General features: G+C 39.4%; 1 protein-coding gene across 2 annotated transcripts; it reads left to right on the top strand.

The window, feature by feature from the left end:
* Window positions 1–6,304: 6,304 nt before the first annotated feature.
* On the top strand, window positions 6,305–17,648 carry jakmip2 (janus kinase and microtubule interacting protein 2; the record flags this gene model as incomplete). Of its 2 annotated transcripts, XM_079172409.1 has the most annotated exons (22): window positions 6,305–6,433; window positions 7,334–7,588; window positions 7,908–8,150; window positions 8,839–9,054; window positions 9,862–9,960; window positions 10,090–10,236; window positions 10,372–10,512; window positions 11,199–11,255; window positions 11,610–11,732; window positions 11,886–12,014; window positions 12,939–13,022; window positions 13,475–13,537; window positions 13,957–14,055; window positions 14,658–14,759; window positions 14,985–15,038; window positions 15,127–15,192; window positions 15,295–15,363; window positions 15,746–15,823; window positions 16,124–16,174; window positions 16,884–17,036; window positions 17,175–17,240; window positions 17,598–17,648. In XM_079172409.1, 22 exons carry the CDS (start codon window positions 6,305–6,307, stop codon window positions 17,646–17,648), a joined length of 2,475 nt encoding a protein of 824 aa, XP_079028535.1. The 2 variants fall into 2 exon arrangements, with proteins under 2 accessions (XP_079028535.1, XP_079028536.1); XM_079172410.1 differs by lacking the exon at window positions 13,475–13,537.
* Window positions 17,649–19,042: the final 1,394 nt, after the last annotated feature.

The raw sequence follows: 19,042 nt of genomic DNA, 5'->3' as shown, positions 1-19,042 counted from the left end.
TGAGACTAAAACAGAGCAAAAGGGAGATCAGGTATTGGTCTTGTATTGTTCAGGTGGCCAAACACATGACTCAATGTGAATGATTTTGGTCCTTCGTTTCAGCTAGTTGTATAAGTAGGCAACTGTTTGCCATCATGTTAGCCATATCTTAACAAGGCAGTCATTTGCAGCAGCAGCTGTTTTCAGTGAAGAAGATGCTAACTGTCCAGCACCAAATGGCAGACAGACAAAGTTAGCGACTAGCGTTTAGCATCTAAAAGAGACAAATATTTCCCTGAGGAGTTGGTTGAGACCAAAACAGAACTAAAAAGCCTGGTTATTATTGGACTTTTATCAGTAGTACAATGACTCCAAATTAATGCTAATGTTGCTACGTGTCTGATGGACGCGTAGGCAACTGTTTGCTAACAATATTTTTCAGATAGTAACATGTCAACTTTTTAAGAGCTTGCTCCCAGTGACCACAGGGAAACAGGCATCTCTACTGCAGACATGCAGCTAGTTATACCAAGAAATAAAGACACGGTTGCATATAACAGTCAAGTCAAAGTGTGTAAATCATAATAGTTCAGTGTTCAAGCCCCTTTATGATTTCTGAAAACCATGCAGGTAATGAATGCATTGTTTTGCAAAAGTTCCCATTTTAGGGCAATTTAAATTATTAACGTAACTTTTGCAAGATCCAGTTCTTCAAACCCTTTCTGCCATGACAGGAGCAATTTCATTAACTTGTGTCAGTCTTTGAGATTTCTTCGCAGTCCATATAAATTGAGTTCTGTCAGATGGTGCCATTTCTTGCTGGAGAACTGTAACTGTTGCGAGTCCTCATCTATTTTGACCACTACCGGGAGTGTTGTGTAAGATAGCGTGTTCCTTCTTTTTTCCTGCACTGATGTTGACTCATGATGTTGCTTTTGGAGAGATGCTGCATAAGGTGATTGGTGTTGTGTAGACTACTGTATGTTGAGTACTATGATGCCTGTCTTCATGCTAATATGGTAAAAAGAAATGGTTTGTAACCTCTAATAGAAGATAAGGTGTGAGATGAAGATTACATTATTGCAGTGTGCCTAAAATGTGGCTAAGGTTGATCAAGCTCAGTTTGCAATATAAGATGTTTTAAATCCTTTCTTTCAAAAAGAGATATCTCCTGCTATAACTTCCTGTGTCGAGATTAAAGCTCTTCACATGCACAGCCTGATGAGTGAAGAGAGGTGAGTGATAAACGGTGAAAGTAATACATTTAAAATAGAAATGGAATTAAAAATAAGTTAGATAGACAATTGAGGCAACATCCGGTGCATGGTCCAGTATTGCCCACGATGCCTGTCTGTGGCTGTGTTACGTTCATTTGACTAGCCAGCGGATTATTTCACAGTGCAGGCTGAAAATGGAATATGACGGTAATAGGATTGACTTGGGCTCACAGCAAATTCATTTCTAGTCTCTCCCTTCAGAGCAGTACCAGGTTGCTGCGGATGGTTTGTAGGTTAATATAGTATTAGTAGTCATCTGTGTTGTGGTTGGCTTCGCATGATGGTGGTGTATTGAGATGTGTATCAGTGAATCATCACTTTTTTTGTACATATTGTTGCGTAGCTTGACCAGCCACAATGAAAATGAAAATACAATAATAATAACACAATATAATATGACTGTGACTAACAATTAATTTCATTATTGTTTAATTCGCCAATGACTTTCTCAATCGATTGTTTATAAAAAGTGAGAAACAGTGAGTCCAAGGTGACATCTTCAAATGTGTTATTTTATCCGACTAACTGTCCAAAACAGAGATTCAGGTTACAATGACTTTAAACAGAGAAAAGGAAAACAATCCTCATAACGGAGAACCTAGAACCAGACAATGATTGGCATTTTTGCTGAAAAAAATAAATGGTTCATTTATGATCAAAATAATTACAGTTTATTTTTTTAGTGATCGAGTAATCGACTATTCTTTTCAGCTCTAAAATAAATTGTATTACTTTTTTTCAATTTAATTATTGGCTTTATTAATGGTTACTAAACCATTTTCTGAAGCTTTATAGAGCAGCTATTGATATGAAAATGTGGGTTCTCCGGTCCTTTTGATTGATTATATCTACCACTTACCCTTCCACAGAGAATCTCAACCAAAATCAATTCATCAACAACTTGTTAAAGACCCAGGGAAATGAAAAACACGTTTCCCCAGTTTTAATCCTGTGTAAATTGTTCATTTATCTCATGTTATATGCCACATATATGTCAAAATATGTCCCTGTCTTTTCTCTTCTGTAAAACAAAAAATCAAATGACTTATCCTGCATTTACGAAAATGTCATCCAATCAAACGAGACTTTGGGCGACTAGCTATCGAGACCAGGCATTTAAAACCAGTCTTCACCATTTGTGGATCATAGTAGCTAAAGTAGCATTATGGAGAGATAAGAATAGATTTGCGTTTTGCATTTTTAACAGTCCAATCAGATTTAAATCCATCTGGTAGCTGTACAGAACTGAAATTTATCCCATTTCACTGTGAAATAGGTCACAGCACAGAAGTTAAACACGCTCTAACATTCGTTTCATTGGGACTTTGAGCAGTTGTTAATGGATTTTCAACATTTATGAAGCAATTGTTACCAAAAAAAAGGACAAATACCAGCCAAAGGGCTTTTTCACAGCCTGGAAACCTTTTCCAGAATTTGTGAATTCTCAACCAATAACAAATAATAATAAATAATAAGAAACCATTAGTTATATCTTTTATACCCTTTATAAATGGCGCCTTACATCAGAAAGTGGTACCAAATAATAATTTGTAAAAACTTATCATGTATTTTTAGAATTAAATAGTTGTATATTGTATGTATACAAAATGAAATTGGAATACCTAGACTTTTTTAATAACTGGATTATGGTACTAAATCAGCACCAGTGTGTTGAGTAACTAAAGTAACTCTCCTGTATGATAGCTTTAGCTATTTGCTAAACCTCCCCTCCATGGAAGGTTTGCTTTGCGTGTGAAAATATGAAACCAAATGTATATTTTCAGGCAGTCAGGTGGAGGTGGGAGTGCTGAGTGAGGAAAACACATGACGAAAGCACTTCTCTCTGGACTCATGCCAATGCTGTCACCATATTCATTATTTAGAAAGGCCTGGCTATCCCTTTCCGGATACTTTTGAGTTTCCTGTCTAGATTAATCCCCCCCCCCTTCTTCCATGTAGCTATTTATATGTGATTTCCTCTGTTCTTTATTCCTCTACACTACATAGGCCCTTGTGAGGCTGACGTGTTTTGCGTCCTGGTAAATTATGAGCTATAATATTGTGTTCAACCATTTGATTAAGTATGAAAAACACATTTGTTCCATAGAGAATGCATCAAATTAAAACTAAATTATTCATTCATTAATTTAAAAGATTGCCAGAAAAAACATTAGTTGCTGCCAAAATGCTGTATGATGTGCCACAACGTCATAGCTTAATTTAGAAAACATTCAAGGTATATCATTCCCTTATGTCTTTCTGTGAAAATGGACATTTTACAATGACACTTTGCAGCAAACACACTAAGTTAAGTGAACCTAAACGTCCTTCGGCAAAACTTTGCATATTCATCATATAGTTATTGACTACAGGCATAAGTGTTGGCCTGTTACATTACCAAAGCGTTTGAACCTCATTAACATCGTAAATAATGTTCAACATTGTTACTCTGCTCTTTTTATTCCGCATAATGTGCTGACACATACAGTAGCCTGTTTACAGTCACTGCTCCAGTGATATTCATCAATAGTTCCTTGAACAACCTCCATTAGTGATGCTTAAAAAAGCAGCAGCACTTTTAAAAAGTCCCCCATAACGCTGCAGCGTGATGAGCCTGTGTGTTCTAATCGAAACCTTAAAATCTTTTAAGCTATGTTATGTCACCTCTCCTCAGATTATGACGGACACCCTCCAACTCCTTCTGAGTCGTCATGGCTGTGCATGACTGTGTACACGTTCATATGCATGTGCACTTTTGTGGCCAGTAAATCAAAAGGAAACAGTAATAAAACCCGTCATACTTAAGACACTGAAAACAGAGCCACACTTTGGGAAAATTGGGAAATTAGCATGCAAAATCATTTCCGATTTAAAATATGACAGCACACACACTGTATTTGTCGTGTCTGCAGATTCCTCAAACAAATGGGATTAACTAATGCGCTTTCTCACAGTGTTAGACCTTCAAGTGGTTTGGAAGTAGACAGTTACTCCAAGCGAAGTCATTTAGATTTTTCATTCAGTCCGTCTACCAGCAGCACTCAGCATTTATGTGAATTGAATCAATTGCATGACCCTAATGACAACTTAATGCATGTCATAATGTGCACAAATGTGTATCTGCAAGAGCCTTAATTATACAGAGTCTTATGAGTTCATGAGTTTGAGTTTTCTTAATATATTTGTTCCTTAGCTGGGTTCATATGCAGTTGTTGATTTATCGAATAATTCCTTTGAATTACTTCTTGATTTAATTTCCCCTCTAGTTACTATCAAATTACACAGTCCTTTCCAGGAACCCTTTTCTAGAAATTATATACATAATTTTCTTGAAAACTGTTCCTGGGGCATGTAATTAAATTGTTTCTGTGTGAGCACACATTTATTGTTGCAAGCTGTACGTTTTTTTCCATTGTTCGTTCTGTGAATCTGTTATCAGATCACAACCTGTTATCCAGAGATGATTACAATTCATGCAGATGATATGTGCTGATTGACAACTGTAGTTTGTGGTAAAGCATAATGTTGATGCCAAGTGTCAGTAGAGATCGGTTTGTCATTTTGTAATTAATCAATGGTAAAGTCACATTATGTCTAATCACATTAGTTTAGTCAACCAGCAACAAAAGGATTTCTGGTTCGATCCATGATACAAGAGTGGCAGCAGCACGCCTCAAAAATGCATTGCCAACACAAGTCAATCTAAATTGAATGGTGCAACACTAACATAATAACATCCTCCATTTTTTCAATCATCTGGTATTATTAGGTTGACTCAAAAAGTAAGTTTACTGTACGATGTGCATGTTATGTCTATTCCTGAGATTAAAGACACCATGGGATAACACATTTCTAATAACAGAATTATATGCCAATTAGATACACAGACATTTAAGATAGAAAATTAGGTGATGCTATTTGTGCTGACATAGTCTTTTTGATTACTTTTGACTCCATCCATTCATTCACTTACGAGCACATTGATTCTGTTATTAATGAGGTAAATCAACCATATAGGTTCTTTCTGCAGGCCATGAGCCACGATCTTGTACGCATTTGATCTTCTTCCTCTTACACTGTTCCGATGACCAGCTTGAGCCTAAATGCCTTTCTGAATATATGTATTGTTATTTTGTTTTGCATTGAAGAGCTTCACTTATTTACTTCACCCCCAGTTTTATTGGTCAAGCTAGCGGAATGGTTTTAGGTTTGACAATGTTTGTCGGTCGGTTGGTCCAGCACTTTGGTCCAGGCTGAAATTGGGATGAGATTGGGTTCATGGTCTCCAGAAGGCCACTTTGGTGATCCCCTGACTTGTCCTCTGGCAACACCATGAGCCTGACATTTGTGGTTTTGAGTGAGCTTTCACTACAACTATTTACAATTCTTTACAATGTATTTTACATTCCATGCGTCTTCTTCCTCGTCAAAACCTTGCGCCTAACATTCCCCAAAATGCAACTGGAATGCTGACAGATCAGTCAGAGATTCAGGTGTGTTATGCTATCAGCGGCTAATGTAGCCTTGAGCTTCTAGCCTCAAGCAGAGATGAGTAGAACATGCTGAACTAAGATGGTGAGCTTGGTGAACATTATACCTGTTAAACTTCAGAAAACAATTTGAGTCTATTAGCATGCTGACATTAGCATATAGCTCAAAGCACTGCTGTGCCAAAGTACAGCCTTCCAGGGCCATGCTGGCTGCAGGCTCTTTGTTTTGTTCACATATAAATTTGGAATTATAACCGGCAATCTGCTTGTCATTAGTCGCATCAGTAATCTTTCACTATCGCCCCTTCTCAACTCACCCTGACAAACACACGCATACGTGTAGCTAGTCCGCACGTACCAAAAGTCTCAATTGTGTCACCTCTGCAGCCTGCACTGTGTTTCATTCGGTCTTTCTTTGTCTCTCCTCCACACCCAAGCCCTTTTTTTCTGATTGGAGAATGAGGAAGAGGAGGAACTGGAAACCACTGGGAGCGCCTTGGGAAGTTTCTGTGAAGTCTCAATGAAAGCACTAGAAGAGCCTCTCTAGTATTCGACTCAATGGCCAAGAAAGGGCGTACGAAGAGCGAGAAGCCCGAAGCGCTCATCTCTGCCCTGCAGGCAGCCAATGAAGATCTCAGGTCCAAGTTGACTGACATTCAAATAGAGCTACACCAAGAAAAATGCAAGGTACTGTACAACATCAAAATACATACATTCGTCCAGAATATTTCAAATATTGTAATTACAATTTAAGCTCAGTAGATTTAAACCTTGATACTGCTTCAAAGTTTAAATCATACTGGCTTATAATCCTTTTTAGAAAGCTACTTAATAACTTGAGGTCCCAAAAGATTATGAAATGTAAAATCTAACTTTTGCAGCAGCCTTTGGACACGACACGTTGCACAGAGTTAAGCTGGGTCTTGAAAGTACATCTTGTGACTTGTGACACCACAAATGACCTGCTTATTTTCAAGGCGTCCTTCATGTCAACAGTTCAGTTAATGGTAAAGATTGTAGACCATTTGCAAAAAAACACTTGCAATGTTAAATATTGATGTTGTACAGACAGTGAAGCACATGTTGTACAGAAAAGCATGTTTTGTCTGCTGTATGTTACGTGTAGAAAGCTGTTAACGTGTCACCTCATCTCACCGTTTTATTTCCAGTTAATGTCCTAAAAATTTCAATCAAACATTGGGTAGTAAAGGTATGGCAATTAAGTATTAGAACACTATCAAGAAAACTAAGCATAGTCGTAGTGTACACAGCTGATGTTTTTTTAATTATTTTACCATTATTATGAAATTAAATATTATTATACCGGTAATTAGAGATTTCCCAGATTCAATTAAATGCGTGTTATTGCTTTGTCCAGGAGTTCATGTGAAAGTTGGTTCTCAAAAACATAACAAATATGAATAACCTTTTAACCACAACTAAATCCGTTAATCAAGGGAAATAAAGCAGAAAGTCAAATCTTCAAAAACAATGACTGATGGCAACCTGCTGTACAATAGTGGGTATGCTGGTCATGTAAACATATTCTAATTCCTCTCTCATCCTCCTCTGCCGCTCCTCTCAAAGGTGAGCAAGCTGGAACGCGACAAGCTTCAGGAGGTGAAGCGGGTGCGAGAGCAGGAGCAGCACCGTCACACTGCCATGTTGACAGAGCAGCGGGCCAAGTGGCACGAGGAAAAGCAGAAGGAGCTCCAGGCTCTGAGGGAAAACCTGACACGGCAGCATGAGCTGGAACTGGCCCGCCACGCCAAAATCAAGGACCAGGAGAACCAGAGGCTCAAAGCCGCACTGAGCGCCATGCGCGATGGCAGCGGAGAGAAGGTGAGGTTAATAGAGGGCAGTGCAGCGCGAGTATGATTCTGCAGTCGTGACACAGATATACAGTAATAAACAGATACTTATCACCCAAATGAAATGTCGAAACAGCAGCTGTGGAAGTAAACCAGGACAGAGCGGACAAGACTGTCACCTTCACTGCTGAGAAAAAGCTCCAGATGGGGGGGAAGCACTAGAAATGAATACTCATTACTCACCTTTTCGTGTCCCCAGATAATCTAAAACAACAACCTCGTAAGGGTTGTGAAAATCTACGCAAGCTACATCAAAACCCTTCACCTCTCTCTCCATTCTGCTTCTTCAGGTGCGCACAGCATTGACCCTGGAAGCCAAGGAGGACGCTCGCCGCTTCTTTGACCAGGAGCGAGTGAAGCTCCTGCAGGAGATACTGGAGCTGAAGAGCACGAAGAAGCAGACCGATGAGGCTCTCAGCAACATGATCCAGTCCGACAAGATGAAGGCTGGCGACCTGCGGGTAGAGCACCAGCAGCACCAGGAGCAGATCTCCAAGATCAAGTGGGACAGTGAGAAAGACATCCGCAGACTGGTAGGCACAGTCACTGCTACTAGTTCCTGAGTACACTTTGCTGGTTCCTGAAGTATGATTTCAAAGCTTTGTTTACAAGGATGTAGTTGGTTTAAAAAAATAAACTTGCAACTGTTCATGTAGAAATCCTAACCAGGTCTGTGCAGCTCCATGTGTGGAATTTAGGACCAATGGTTGTTTTTATTCAGCTAGCATTATTTCAGTCATGAATTATTTTAGCAAATCCAGATAATCAACCAATCTTTTAGTCTTTTTTAAGTCTACACAACCTGCATACAATTAAGGTCCCCAAAACTATGGAAATTTCCCCCCAAAAATTAATGTCTTTGTATTTTTATATCAAAATCCAATCACTTTCTTTTCTCCAGTCCTCTGTACCTTTAAATCCTGCTACACTCTAAGGCCACTCACTTTTTAACGGCCCAATCAAATGCAAAGGATTAGATTTAAATCCCTCTTGTAGCTGTACACCGTTCAAATATTTGGTTTCACTGTGAAATACATCACAGTACAGAAGTTAAAGACACTCTAACTCCCGTTTCACTGGGACTTTGATGGTATACTACTTGTGTACTACATTGTACACTATGCATTCATACAGTTAACTATATTATGTTGTCAAAGAAGCGAGTAATGTCCTTTCAGCACTTTCTGAAATACACCATTACTTCCTTCTCCTTCACCGTAGGTGGATGAAATCAAATCTAAAGACCGCACCATCTTTGGTCTGGAGAGGGAACTGGAGTCAACGGCGGGTTTCCTACAGAAGCTGCAGCTTCAGAAGGACGCGCTGGACGAACAACTGTTCCTCGTCAAGGAGATGGAGTGTGGCCTGGGGAGTCCGAAGAGAGAGATTCCAGGCAGAGCTGGAGCTGGAGATGGAGCTGAGCACTGTGGTAGCCCAGTAAGTAGAGAGGCTTATCAAGGAGAAGATCCACTCATATCAAACGTTAATATCAAGTTATTTATTTGAGAGAAGAGAGAGAGCCTTCATACATGTTAAGCCCCATTTTTTTCTTTGCTTTAGCCCTTGAAGCTAAAGCGCCAGTGTGCCATGACTAGTTTTCTAACACATGATTTGAGCAAAGGAGACTTGTGTAACCACATTTTAGCCATCACTCATATGTATCAAAGCAGCTCATGCTGACTTATGGCAGCCGGAATCCTAAACTAAAACTGAAAGCACAGCGTCTTCTCAATCGTCGTATTGTCCCCTTACAGAGGAGCCATATGTACAAACGCTGAGCTTTGTCCTTGTGTGGACAGCTGGAGAGAATTGAGAGAGCAGACTCTGAAACGAGTGCATGCATGGTCTGGATTGCATGGTCAAAGGTTGGTTAAAGTGGGTCGATTCATGAGCTGTCCCACTGTTAATGTGACCACTCATGGGATTAAGTTATAATGTCCATGAGGTGTGAGCACATTACAATTAAAGTTTACAGATATGGTAATCTTGTTGGCTTCTCGTAAAAGAATAATTTGTCCACTTCTTGCAACATGTTAGTAACGCTGAACTCCAACTTGATTTGGTAGTTTTGTTACAACTAATAGAATTACTGAACAAAACATTTAGATGTTGCACTGTAGTTGTTGAAAGTGATGATGCAACATTCTTCATGGTATTATACTTAAATAATGTATTTTCCCACCCTGGTTTTTGATTGAATTAGTGAAATGATAAATAGTTTTTTTGTTTATTTGTCTGTTTCAGGACTTGAGGAGAAACCAGAGGCGCCTTGCTGATCTCAACTCGACCATACGCAAATTAGAGGACCGCAACTCACTGCTGGTCGATGAGAGGAATGAACTGGTACGACCAAGTGATTTAGTCTTCCTTCTCTCACTTATCTTTTCCTCAAATCTCCCAGACTCAGTGTCCCCCTGTCCACCATCCTCATGTCAGTAACAATACATCCCTGTGTCCATTTCTCCCCACCAGCTGAAGCGAGTTCGGGAGACAGAGAAGCAGTGTAAGCCAATGCTGGACAAGAACAAGCTGCTGAGTAAGAGGAATGATGATTTGACTCAGACGATCCAGAAGCTGGAGGATAAACTCAAGAACCTGGCCAAGGAGAACCATGAGATGGTCAGCACAGAGTCACATTGTCATCATAAATAAGTGTAGTTTTTTTTTTGGGGGGGGGCAAGAGGAACAGACTGATTTATAGGTAGATATTGTAACTTTAGAGGACATTCCTCTCTTTGTGCTGTTTGTCTGCAGAAGGAGAAGATAAGCTCCCATCCTCCACTGAAGAAGCTGAAGTCTCTGAATGACCTGGACCAAGCACATGATGACCAGGAAATAGCCTTTCTCAAGCTTCAAGTCCTGGAGCAACAAAGCATGATTGATGAGCTGACGAGAGTATGTTGTTGTTTTTCATATAACGAGGGTGCAAATTATCCGTTTTTTGATCAGACAGTTGGGGTCATGGTGTTGGATCCAGAGGTCATGTGGACATTGGATGCTTTTGTACCCTTCATAAAACACTGTAGTAAAACATACACAGTATAGTGTGAGACATCATATTTGCATGTTTTTTTTTTGTTTGATTAATATATAAAAAAGTGTAAGAAATTAAGTTTTTCAGATGATGGGCGACTGTGGCTAAGTGGAGAGCAGGGCCGTCCTTCAATCAGAGGGTCGGTGGTTGGATCCCCGGCTCCGCCTCCACTAGTCCATGTCGATGTGTCCTTGAGCAAGACACTTAACCCCAAAATTGCTCCCGTAGCTGTGCCTACGTTGTATGGATAGAATCTGAATTGTAAGTCGCTTTGGATAAAAGCGTCTGCTAAATGACCGTAATGTAAGATAATGTAAACACAGAGCTCATGTTGGAGAACCACATGATAACCTCTAAGCTATTGACGTATGAAATTGGAGTTTGAAAAATCAACATCATATGATGCCTAACGTCTTTAGTGAACTGTGTGAAAGGTTGTGTTGTCATTGAGTTTGTTTTCTTTTATTTGATTTAAAAGAAAAAGAAGGGAAAAAGGTATCATCTTACAGTGGTGTGTTTTCTTCTTTCCATTTGTCTGTTTTTCCAGGACCGAGAAAAACTACTGAGAAAGAAAAGGCATAAAAGAAGTTCGAGGCCAATAAAGGTAGAAATAATTAAATTTGGTTCAATCTATTTATCTTTAACTGTACTCCGTTTGGTTATTATTATATAATACCAGTAAACACATTTTGTGTGTTCTTTGAAAACACAGAATGAAATATTTCATCACTTTTGCTTCCAACAATATTGGTCTGTGTTAAAACAACTATTCAATGTCGATATCATTTTTCTAGGCTCTGATTGTGCCACAGAGGTGTATTTAGCTGAAAACAATAATGTGAAAGGAAAGGAAAAGGAAAAAGCTTTGATCTGATGTTAACAAGGCATATTGATTGTTGGACCTTTACCATCAGAGATTTCTAGACCTAACTAAATCTTTCAACTTCTTCTTCTGCAGAGGCACATCGTAGTAGACACATTCTTTGGGTATGATGAAGAGTCTATGGACTCGGAGACGTCTTCGGTGGCTTCGTTCCGGATGGACAGAACTCCTGCTACTCCAGATGAAGACCTGGAGGAGGTGAGGACTTGCCTCATATTCGTCACAGCGACTACATTTACAATCGTTTCAACATGTTTTAGACCGTTCAGCTACATCTGCAGAGGGATATACTGTCAAACAGTTCAGCCATAGACTCTGACCTCTAACCTGTGTGTGTGTGTGTCAAACAAGGGTCTAGCCAACGAGGAGTCGGAGCTGCGTTTCCGTCAGCTGACCAGGGAGTATCAGGCGTTACAGCGAGCCTATGCCCTGCTGCAGGAACAGAAAGGAGGCATTCTGGATGCTGAGATGGAGACCAGGGTACATACACAATGAGAAAATCACTGTTTTCTTTTTTTTATTCCTATCCAATCTATATGTGTACGCTAATTATCGCCAATCGAGTTTGTGTCAGTTTGTTATTGTTATTATTTGTTGTCTTCCACTGTGGCTCAAATTTCTGTGAGCTGGAGCAAGTTAGAGACATGAAACTTTGCCCAAGAACTGGAAATAATGTGCAAGTACTTCACAGGAAATATGACTCCAATTAACGCCCCAAAAACGCCGCTGGGATCATATAAGTTCTCCTGACAAGAAACCATCGGTCCGATTGTTACCAAAATGTCTGTGGTTCATCAGCACATAACTAGACCAAAGTCAAACACCAATCATCACAAAACTTGCAGGATATGTCCACAAAAGTTTAATTCAAATCGATCATTAGGGACAGTAAATCAAAACCAGTTAGAATATATCATCTAACAACAGTGAACCACGTGGGTAAAACTATTATGAAATCGCTCGATTCGCTTGATATTTTCAATTTGGCGATTGGAAGTAGTTATCTTGTGTTTGTCATGTGTTTTGTCCTCATAAAGATACATTTTGAATTGATTATGTAAATGTGGTTCAAATTGGATCTGTGCTCTTCAGTTTCTTCCAAATACCATATTTCTCTGCGTATTAAATCCCCACGTGTACTTGAAGCTGCCAAAGGCTTAGAATCTGTAACGTTATCAGGGCTCAAATTTATCCAAAGAAATTCTTCGTGTAAAATTCTAATGTTGCGGGCAGGTTGATGGTACATTCACGGTCAGGTCATAGGGCTGCTTTAAGGCTGTGGAATTGATTATACATACATTTCTTTCCCCTGCAATACCGGCACAGACCCTATGGGTTCATGGACCCCCTCTTGAGAAACAGTACCCTATTGGCTAATGAAAGTCCTTGTTACTCATGTTTCAGGCTCAGGAGCAGCTCCATGCAGAAGTTCTCAGGTATAAATCCAAAATAGAGGACTTGGAGAAGGAACTGAACCTGAAGGGACAGGTAGGACGCACAAGCACACGCGTGAATGAAGGCAAATTACATGTAGGGTGGTGGACAAAACAACAGAAATACCACACAATATATAATTATGAGCAGCACACACTGAAAAAATTAACTTGTGGTATAAAAGGGAAGCTTAACAGAATAGGGCAGAATTACATGTTTACTCTTTGAGTTGATACGGAGGACTGGGTTATGAAATATGTTGTAATGTGCTGTTTTTCAGTTCCTCATTAAGGGCCAAATATACAACAAGAAAAAGATTGATGGAGAGACACAAAATGTTTATTTGTTATCTAATAATTAAATGTCTTGGGATTCCTCCTGTCTTCTAATGAAAGTAACACATTGTTTCACTGCCACGCCATCACTGAAGATGTTGAGTTTATTGTTTTGCTTAACAGGGTCTATGGATATCTGTCTATGCATTAAGTGTCTCTGTCCTCTGTCAGGACTCCAAATGGGTGGAGGAGAAGCAGCTCTTCTTACGAAGGAATCAGGAGCTATTTGACAAGGTTGGACTTTAACCGTAGTTTTATTTCCAATAATCAAACAGCGTGAGTCTTTCTTAAGATGTTTGTGTTTGTGATCATTCAAAGAATTTTGATTTGTCGAAAAGATATTTATGTCATTGTTTTTTCTCGTGATTAGTTACTTTCTTCTGTGGTATTATTTTAAAGCACTATAATTGCCTGAAAAACTATGATTCTTTTTATCAGTTTGATTACACCTGCCACAGGTGGTACATTTGGTATTTAGCATTGTTTAAAGCCTCACAGCTTTGAGGTACTTTCCTACAGTTATGACTTGCCTAATTGCCACTGTATCATATTACAACATCATATTACATAACATACTGACTGTAGCTACAGTCTAAAGTTCCGGACAGCTGCCTCTTCCTGTCTCATTAATTCTGTCTCTCTTTGGTGTCCAGGTGGAAAAGATGGATTCAGACTGCAGTCGACTGCAGCAGGAACTGCAAGACTCCAAAGATCAGAATGAACTGTTAGAGTTTAGGATACTGGAGCTGGAGGTGAGTGACCTTTCCTTTGTCAAAGTAGCTAAGTGGAAATCCTATCGAGTTAACCATTAAGCCATGTGGACAAAATGCCCGCTAGTCTGTCAGTCAGGCCGATTATTAGCTGACAGTGGTCTTTGCGTTTCATCTGTGCTGCAGTGCAGATACTGACGGCAGCTTGCGAGGGCCTAAGCTGCCACCTAGTGATCAGAGAGGAGAGCAGTTCACTCAGACACTGGTACACTGTGATTTATCCCTAAATGATATTAAAGGCTGTCATCGCTGCTTCTTCAGAGTAGCAATTTGTCTGAAATATGGGTAGTCCGCATTTTCAAGGTTGAACAAAGCAAAAAGCAGCACCTACTTAAACTTAAATATCATCATTAAGAAATAAAAAGTGCTCAAGTGGAAACAAGGATTGTTCAGGGAACTGTTTGGCTCTGAATGTCAACATTGATGTTGTCTGTGATGCATGAAGGGGACAGTCCAAAACAAGCCAGTGAAAGTGAAGATACAGTTTCATCCAGGTTTAAAACGGTGTCACGAGAGACTCGTGATGACAGTTTCAGTTATAGTTCATCCTTTGTATCATCTAATGTCTACTTTTGTTGTCGCAGGAGCGCGAGAGGAGGTCCCCTCCATTCAACCACCTGAGGATGCATCCTTTCTCTGAGGGAGTCAGTGCTCTGCAGATCTACTGTATGAAGGAGGGGGTCAAGGTACGCAGTGAGAGGGACTCGTCTGCTTTAATTATAGTAATTAATCATAAAAGAGGCCACAGCAAACTAGAGGCTGTGAAGATTCCTTTTTTAATTGCATGCAGTGTCTTTTGTTTTAGTTAAGGTTTAATATCAATGGACTCTGAATATTTACAGTGTAAAGAAATAAAAATGAAAGGTGAAGGCCTTTTTTGTATGCTCCTGGTTATTCTGTTTTCTTTACAGGACGTGTGCATACCCGATCTCATCAAACTTCTAGATATCCTGGGAGACAACGGGGTAATTCATTTGGAATTAACAAATCAACATATGATGCCAAAACAGACCTGTTATTAATAAAAGTTGTTTTTTTTCCATTTTTGTATAGAATTTAAGAAATGAAGAGCAAGTGGCCATTATTCAGGCCAGCACTGTGTTGTCGCTAGCAGAAAAGGTACGTTTGGAAACCACATCACGGTTCTTCATATAACATGAAAACAATTCACACACAGAATAGTTGGTGCTGACTCAGGTTTTGCTGTTTGTGGCCCTTTAGTGGATTCAACAGATTGAGGGGACGGAGGCAGCGCTGCACCAGAAGATGATGGACCTGGAGATAGAGATGGTGAGTCAAAACAATCCTGTGTTTTCTTTACAGGATTTTACCTCTCTGATGTCACCAGTAGCCTCTGCTTCAATATAATATTACGTTTACTGACTCACAGCAGCTTTAGTCCAAATATTGGTTTGATATAATATAACTATAAGAAGTTTATTTTGTACAGCACCTTTCATAGTACACGATTTAAAAAGTGTTTTACAAAAATGAGATATTATTAAAAAGAAAAAAACAATAAAAAGAAAATAAAACAATAGAAAATATCAGTAAAAAAAGATGTTAAAAACACATAACAGTTACAAACACTGCAGCACAAGGTGACACAAAGGCCAGTTTAAATAAAGGAATACAAAGTAACCACTGTCTCTGACCTGCTTGTTCTGTACAGGAGATGTTCTGTAAACAGAAAGGGTATCTAGAAGAGGAGCTGGACTACAGGAAACAGGCCATGGACCAGGCCTACTTGGTACGTGTTGCGTTTGTGTATCACGTATGCATCACTTTGTGGGGACAAAATCTATTCACGGTTAGATTGTTGGAGCTCAATTCCCATATGGAGACTCATATTCAGGTCCTCACAAGAGTTAAGACTTGGTTTTAGGGTTGTGGTTAGAATCATGACAAGCTTAGGTGAAGGTTTAGGGTTATGCATGCAGTAGTTATGGTAAGGGTTGAGCCTGCAGGGAATGAAGGTCACTTAATACAAAGTTGTATATATTTTTGCGTGTCTGACCTAACAAGTAATCCTGTCTTCTCCTCTTTACAGCAAATCCAGGAGTTGGAAGCAACGTTATACAACGCCCTGCAGCAGGACAAGGTGCTTCCTGTCACCACATATTACAGACTTACTGTTATGTCCACTACTGTAAATTTCAAACACAAACAAAAATCATTTTCTACCTTGTGAAACATCAGTGCTGGTATCTTAAGTACTAGAGGGGTGAAGTTAATGAAATCAAGACATCAATTTAAATGTCAAGAAATGCGTCATAAAATGTTTTTATTGATGTGCTTTTGACGTACATCCTTGTGATTATGCACATCCCACTAATCTAGAATATTGAGTACACATGACCAATTTATGAGGTTTATTGCAGATGAATTCTCATGGCAAAGTTACAATCATAAACACAGATCAGGAAAACAGAGGCTTCCAGGAAACATAACAAGAGTCTTTTTTCTTTAGAGCCTCTGCCGACACGAGGTGTGTTCACATAAGACCATTAGTAACCGAGATAAGTGTGTTGAGAAGTGTTTTTATGCCGCAGACAGCAGCGGGCATTATGTTAACGTTCATCTGTTCTCGTGAACATTATATATCAGGAACGCCTTCTTCAAGTATAGCCTCAAACGTCCACCAGGACACGAGGCTGAACTGATTAGAATTTTGGAGCACTTTTTATTTTTAACCATAATTCAAGAATTCAGATGCTATTTCTGACAATGTCACATAAATGTCTAATAGGATAAAGTGGTGAAGTTTATCTTGGTGTCCACTGTGTCTGATGCCTGTCTTCTTCCTGCAGGTGATAAAGTACGGCGAGCCTCTGGATGAACTTCAGAAGGACGAGCTGCGGACGTCGGTGGAGAAGCTGAGGAGGCAGATGCTGAGGAAGAGTCGGGAGTACGACTGCCAGATCCTCCAGGAGAGGATGGAGCTGCTGCACCAGGCGCACCAGGTCCGTCTATGTCTGTACCCGTGATTTATGTGTGTGTGTGTGTGTGTGTGTGTGTGTGTGTGTGATGATACAGCTCTGTGTGTTTTGTGTGTTTCATTTGAAATCTCTCTGACAATTTTCTCTGTGAATATTTTGCAGAGGATTCGTGACCTTGAAGACAAGACGGAAATCCAGAGGAGGCAGATTAAAGACCTGGAGGAAAAGGTAGACCATGTTTCATGTCTTTCTGTAAAAAATAAAATAAATACGTTCACTAATTAAGCTTGAACACAAACTGAAATGCTACCAAGTTCATACGTTTAAATATCTTTGCTGATAGGCAGCCAAGATAATGGAATTGTGAAATCAATCTGAAATTGAATTTTGAGTGTATTTCTGTTCTATTTCTTTTCACATTATGTTCATGAAATTACTCTCAAAATGAAATGTGAAATTCTATTCTTACATTCTCTGTACAGTGAACTTCTGCTTCTGTCTCTGCTGTTACTAACATATCTTGAGTGTGCCTCTAATCCTCTCACTTTCTTTGTCCCTTGTTCATCTCTTTCTTTCTCTCTCCAGTTTTTGTTTCTGTTCTTGTTCTTTTCTCTCGCCTTTATCCTTTGGCCTTGAAGTCTTTGGCGTGTCCTGTAGCAGAGGTGAGTCCTGAGGGCTTTGAGTAGAAAGTTCAGTCCACCTCCGTCTCTCTTCTGGACCTCGGTCAAATACTTTTCCATTTAAAGCACAACCTGCACAGCAAGTGTTTTGGCTTTGTAAAAACTGGGAATACTCTTGCTGCAGAGCCTGACTCACAAATGCATTTCCTTAGCATTAGTAAGACTTCCTGTTATGTGCTTATGACCTACAGAATATAAGCAGGTAATATATGTTATTTTTAAAAATAGTTTTAAAGTAATCTAATTTGGTATTTACTCATCATACCAATTAAATGAAACCAGATTTAAACACAAATAATGTCATTGTTTATCTGTAAATACTGCAAATTCTCAAATGAGAGATGTATTGATTGTACAATAAAGTCGACACAAACCATGTGTCAAAATACTCATCTTGGCCCGTACTTAATCCTCAGATTAATGTAGTTGTTTTGAAAAGGAACAACAAACCAACTAAAAACTGTGCAATGGAGACATTGTGAGACAGTCTGCTCTTTTGTTGTTATTATAATGTGACCACTGGGAGGATCCGTGCTCTCCAGAAGCACAATTTATTTGACCCTGGTCTGCTCACTCTCCTCTCCTACACATTTAGTAGCTTCACCTTGCATTCACTTTGAAATACTCAACTGTCATTCCGTCTTTATCTTTGCACTCTCAAAATATTTCCACTGTGGCATTTCTGTTAATCTTCATGTTCCCTTTTTCCATATTTCATATTTCATCAGCATATCATTTTTACTTATTAAAAGGTTTCCAGGCAGCTCAGAAAGCAAGCAGTGCCATCAACGCCATCATCTCTCCCTCTCTCTATTGCATTTGTTTGTTGTCACCTCTTGGCTTTTAACCCATGTTTCTACGTGATTTTAAAATGATGCATACAGTCTTTGGTGGTTGCAAATGGTCTTGCAGGAAAATTCAGTCGTTTTTATTTCAGCCACTTGGAGGCAGCGCAACAAGCTTTGAGAACAACACGGGGAAGTTGTTATTGCTAATTTGTTTCCCATCCAGCAGCTACAGAGGACCACTTGTTTTTGCCTTTTAGCTGTGGTTTGGTCTCCAACAACATCTGAGGAAAATGTCTGGCGCTTTAGCATTCAGTCATGTCAACACTTTGAAGGAACATAAGACTGTAAAGTATGAAAACAGTATGGACATACTCTACCAATTAACTTCCAGTTGGTTTAAAGAGTGTGGTTTGCTGACAGATTTGCTGAAAAATTGCTAAATACTAGAATAATACAATATGAATTTTAAACCTAACAAAATCTGTAGTGTATGTTAAATTAAATTAGCTTTGTCACAGTACTTTTGACTCCTAACTCTTTGTGACCCCTCTCTCTCTCTCTC

Source organism: Pholis gunnellus, assembly GCF_910591455.1.
Source record: "Pholis gunnellus genome assembly, chromosome: 13".
Classification (NCBI taxonomy): Eukaryota; Metazoa; Chordata; class Actinopteri; order Perciformes; family Pholidae; genus Pholis; species Pholis gunnellus.
The sequence above is the reverse complement of the archived record's forward strand: the minus strand, read 5'-3'. Positions and strand labels throughout refer to the sequence as shown.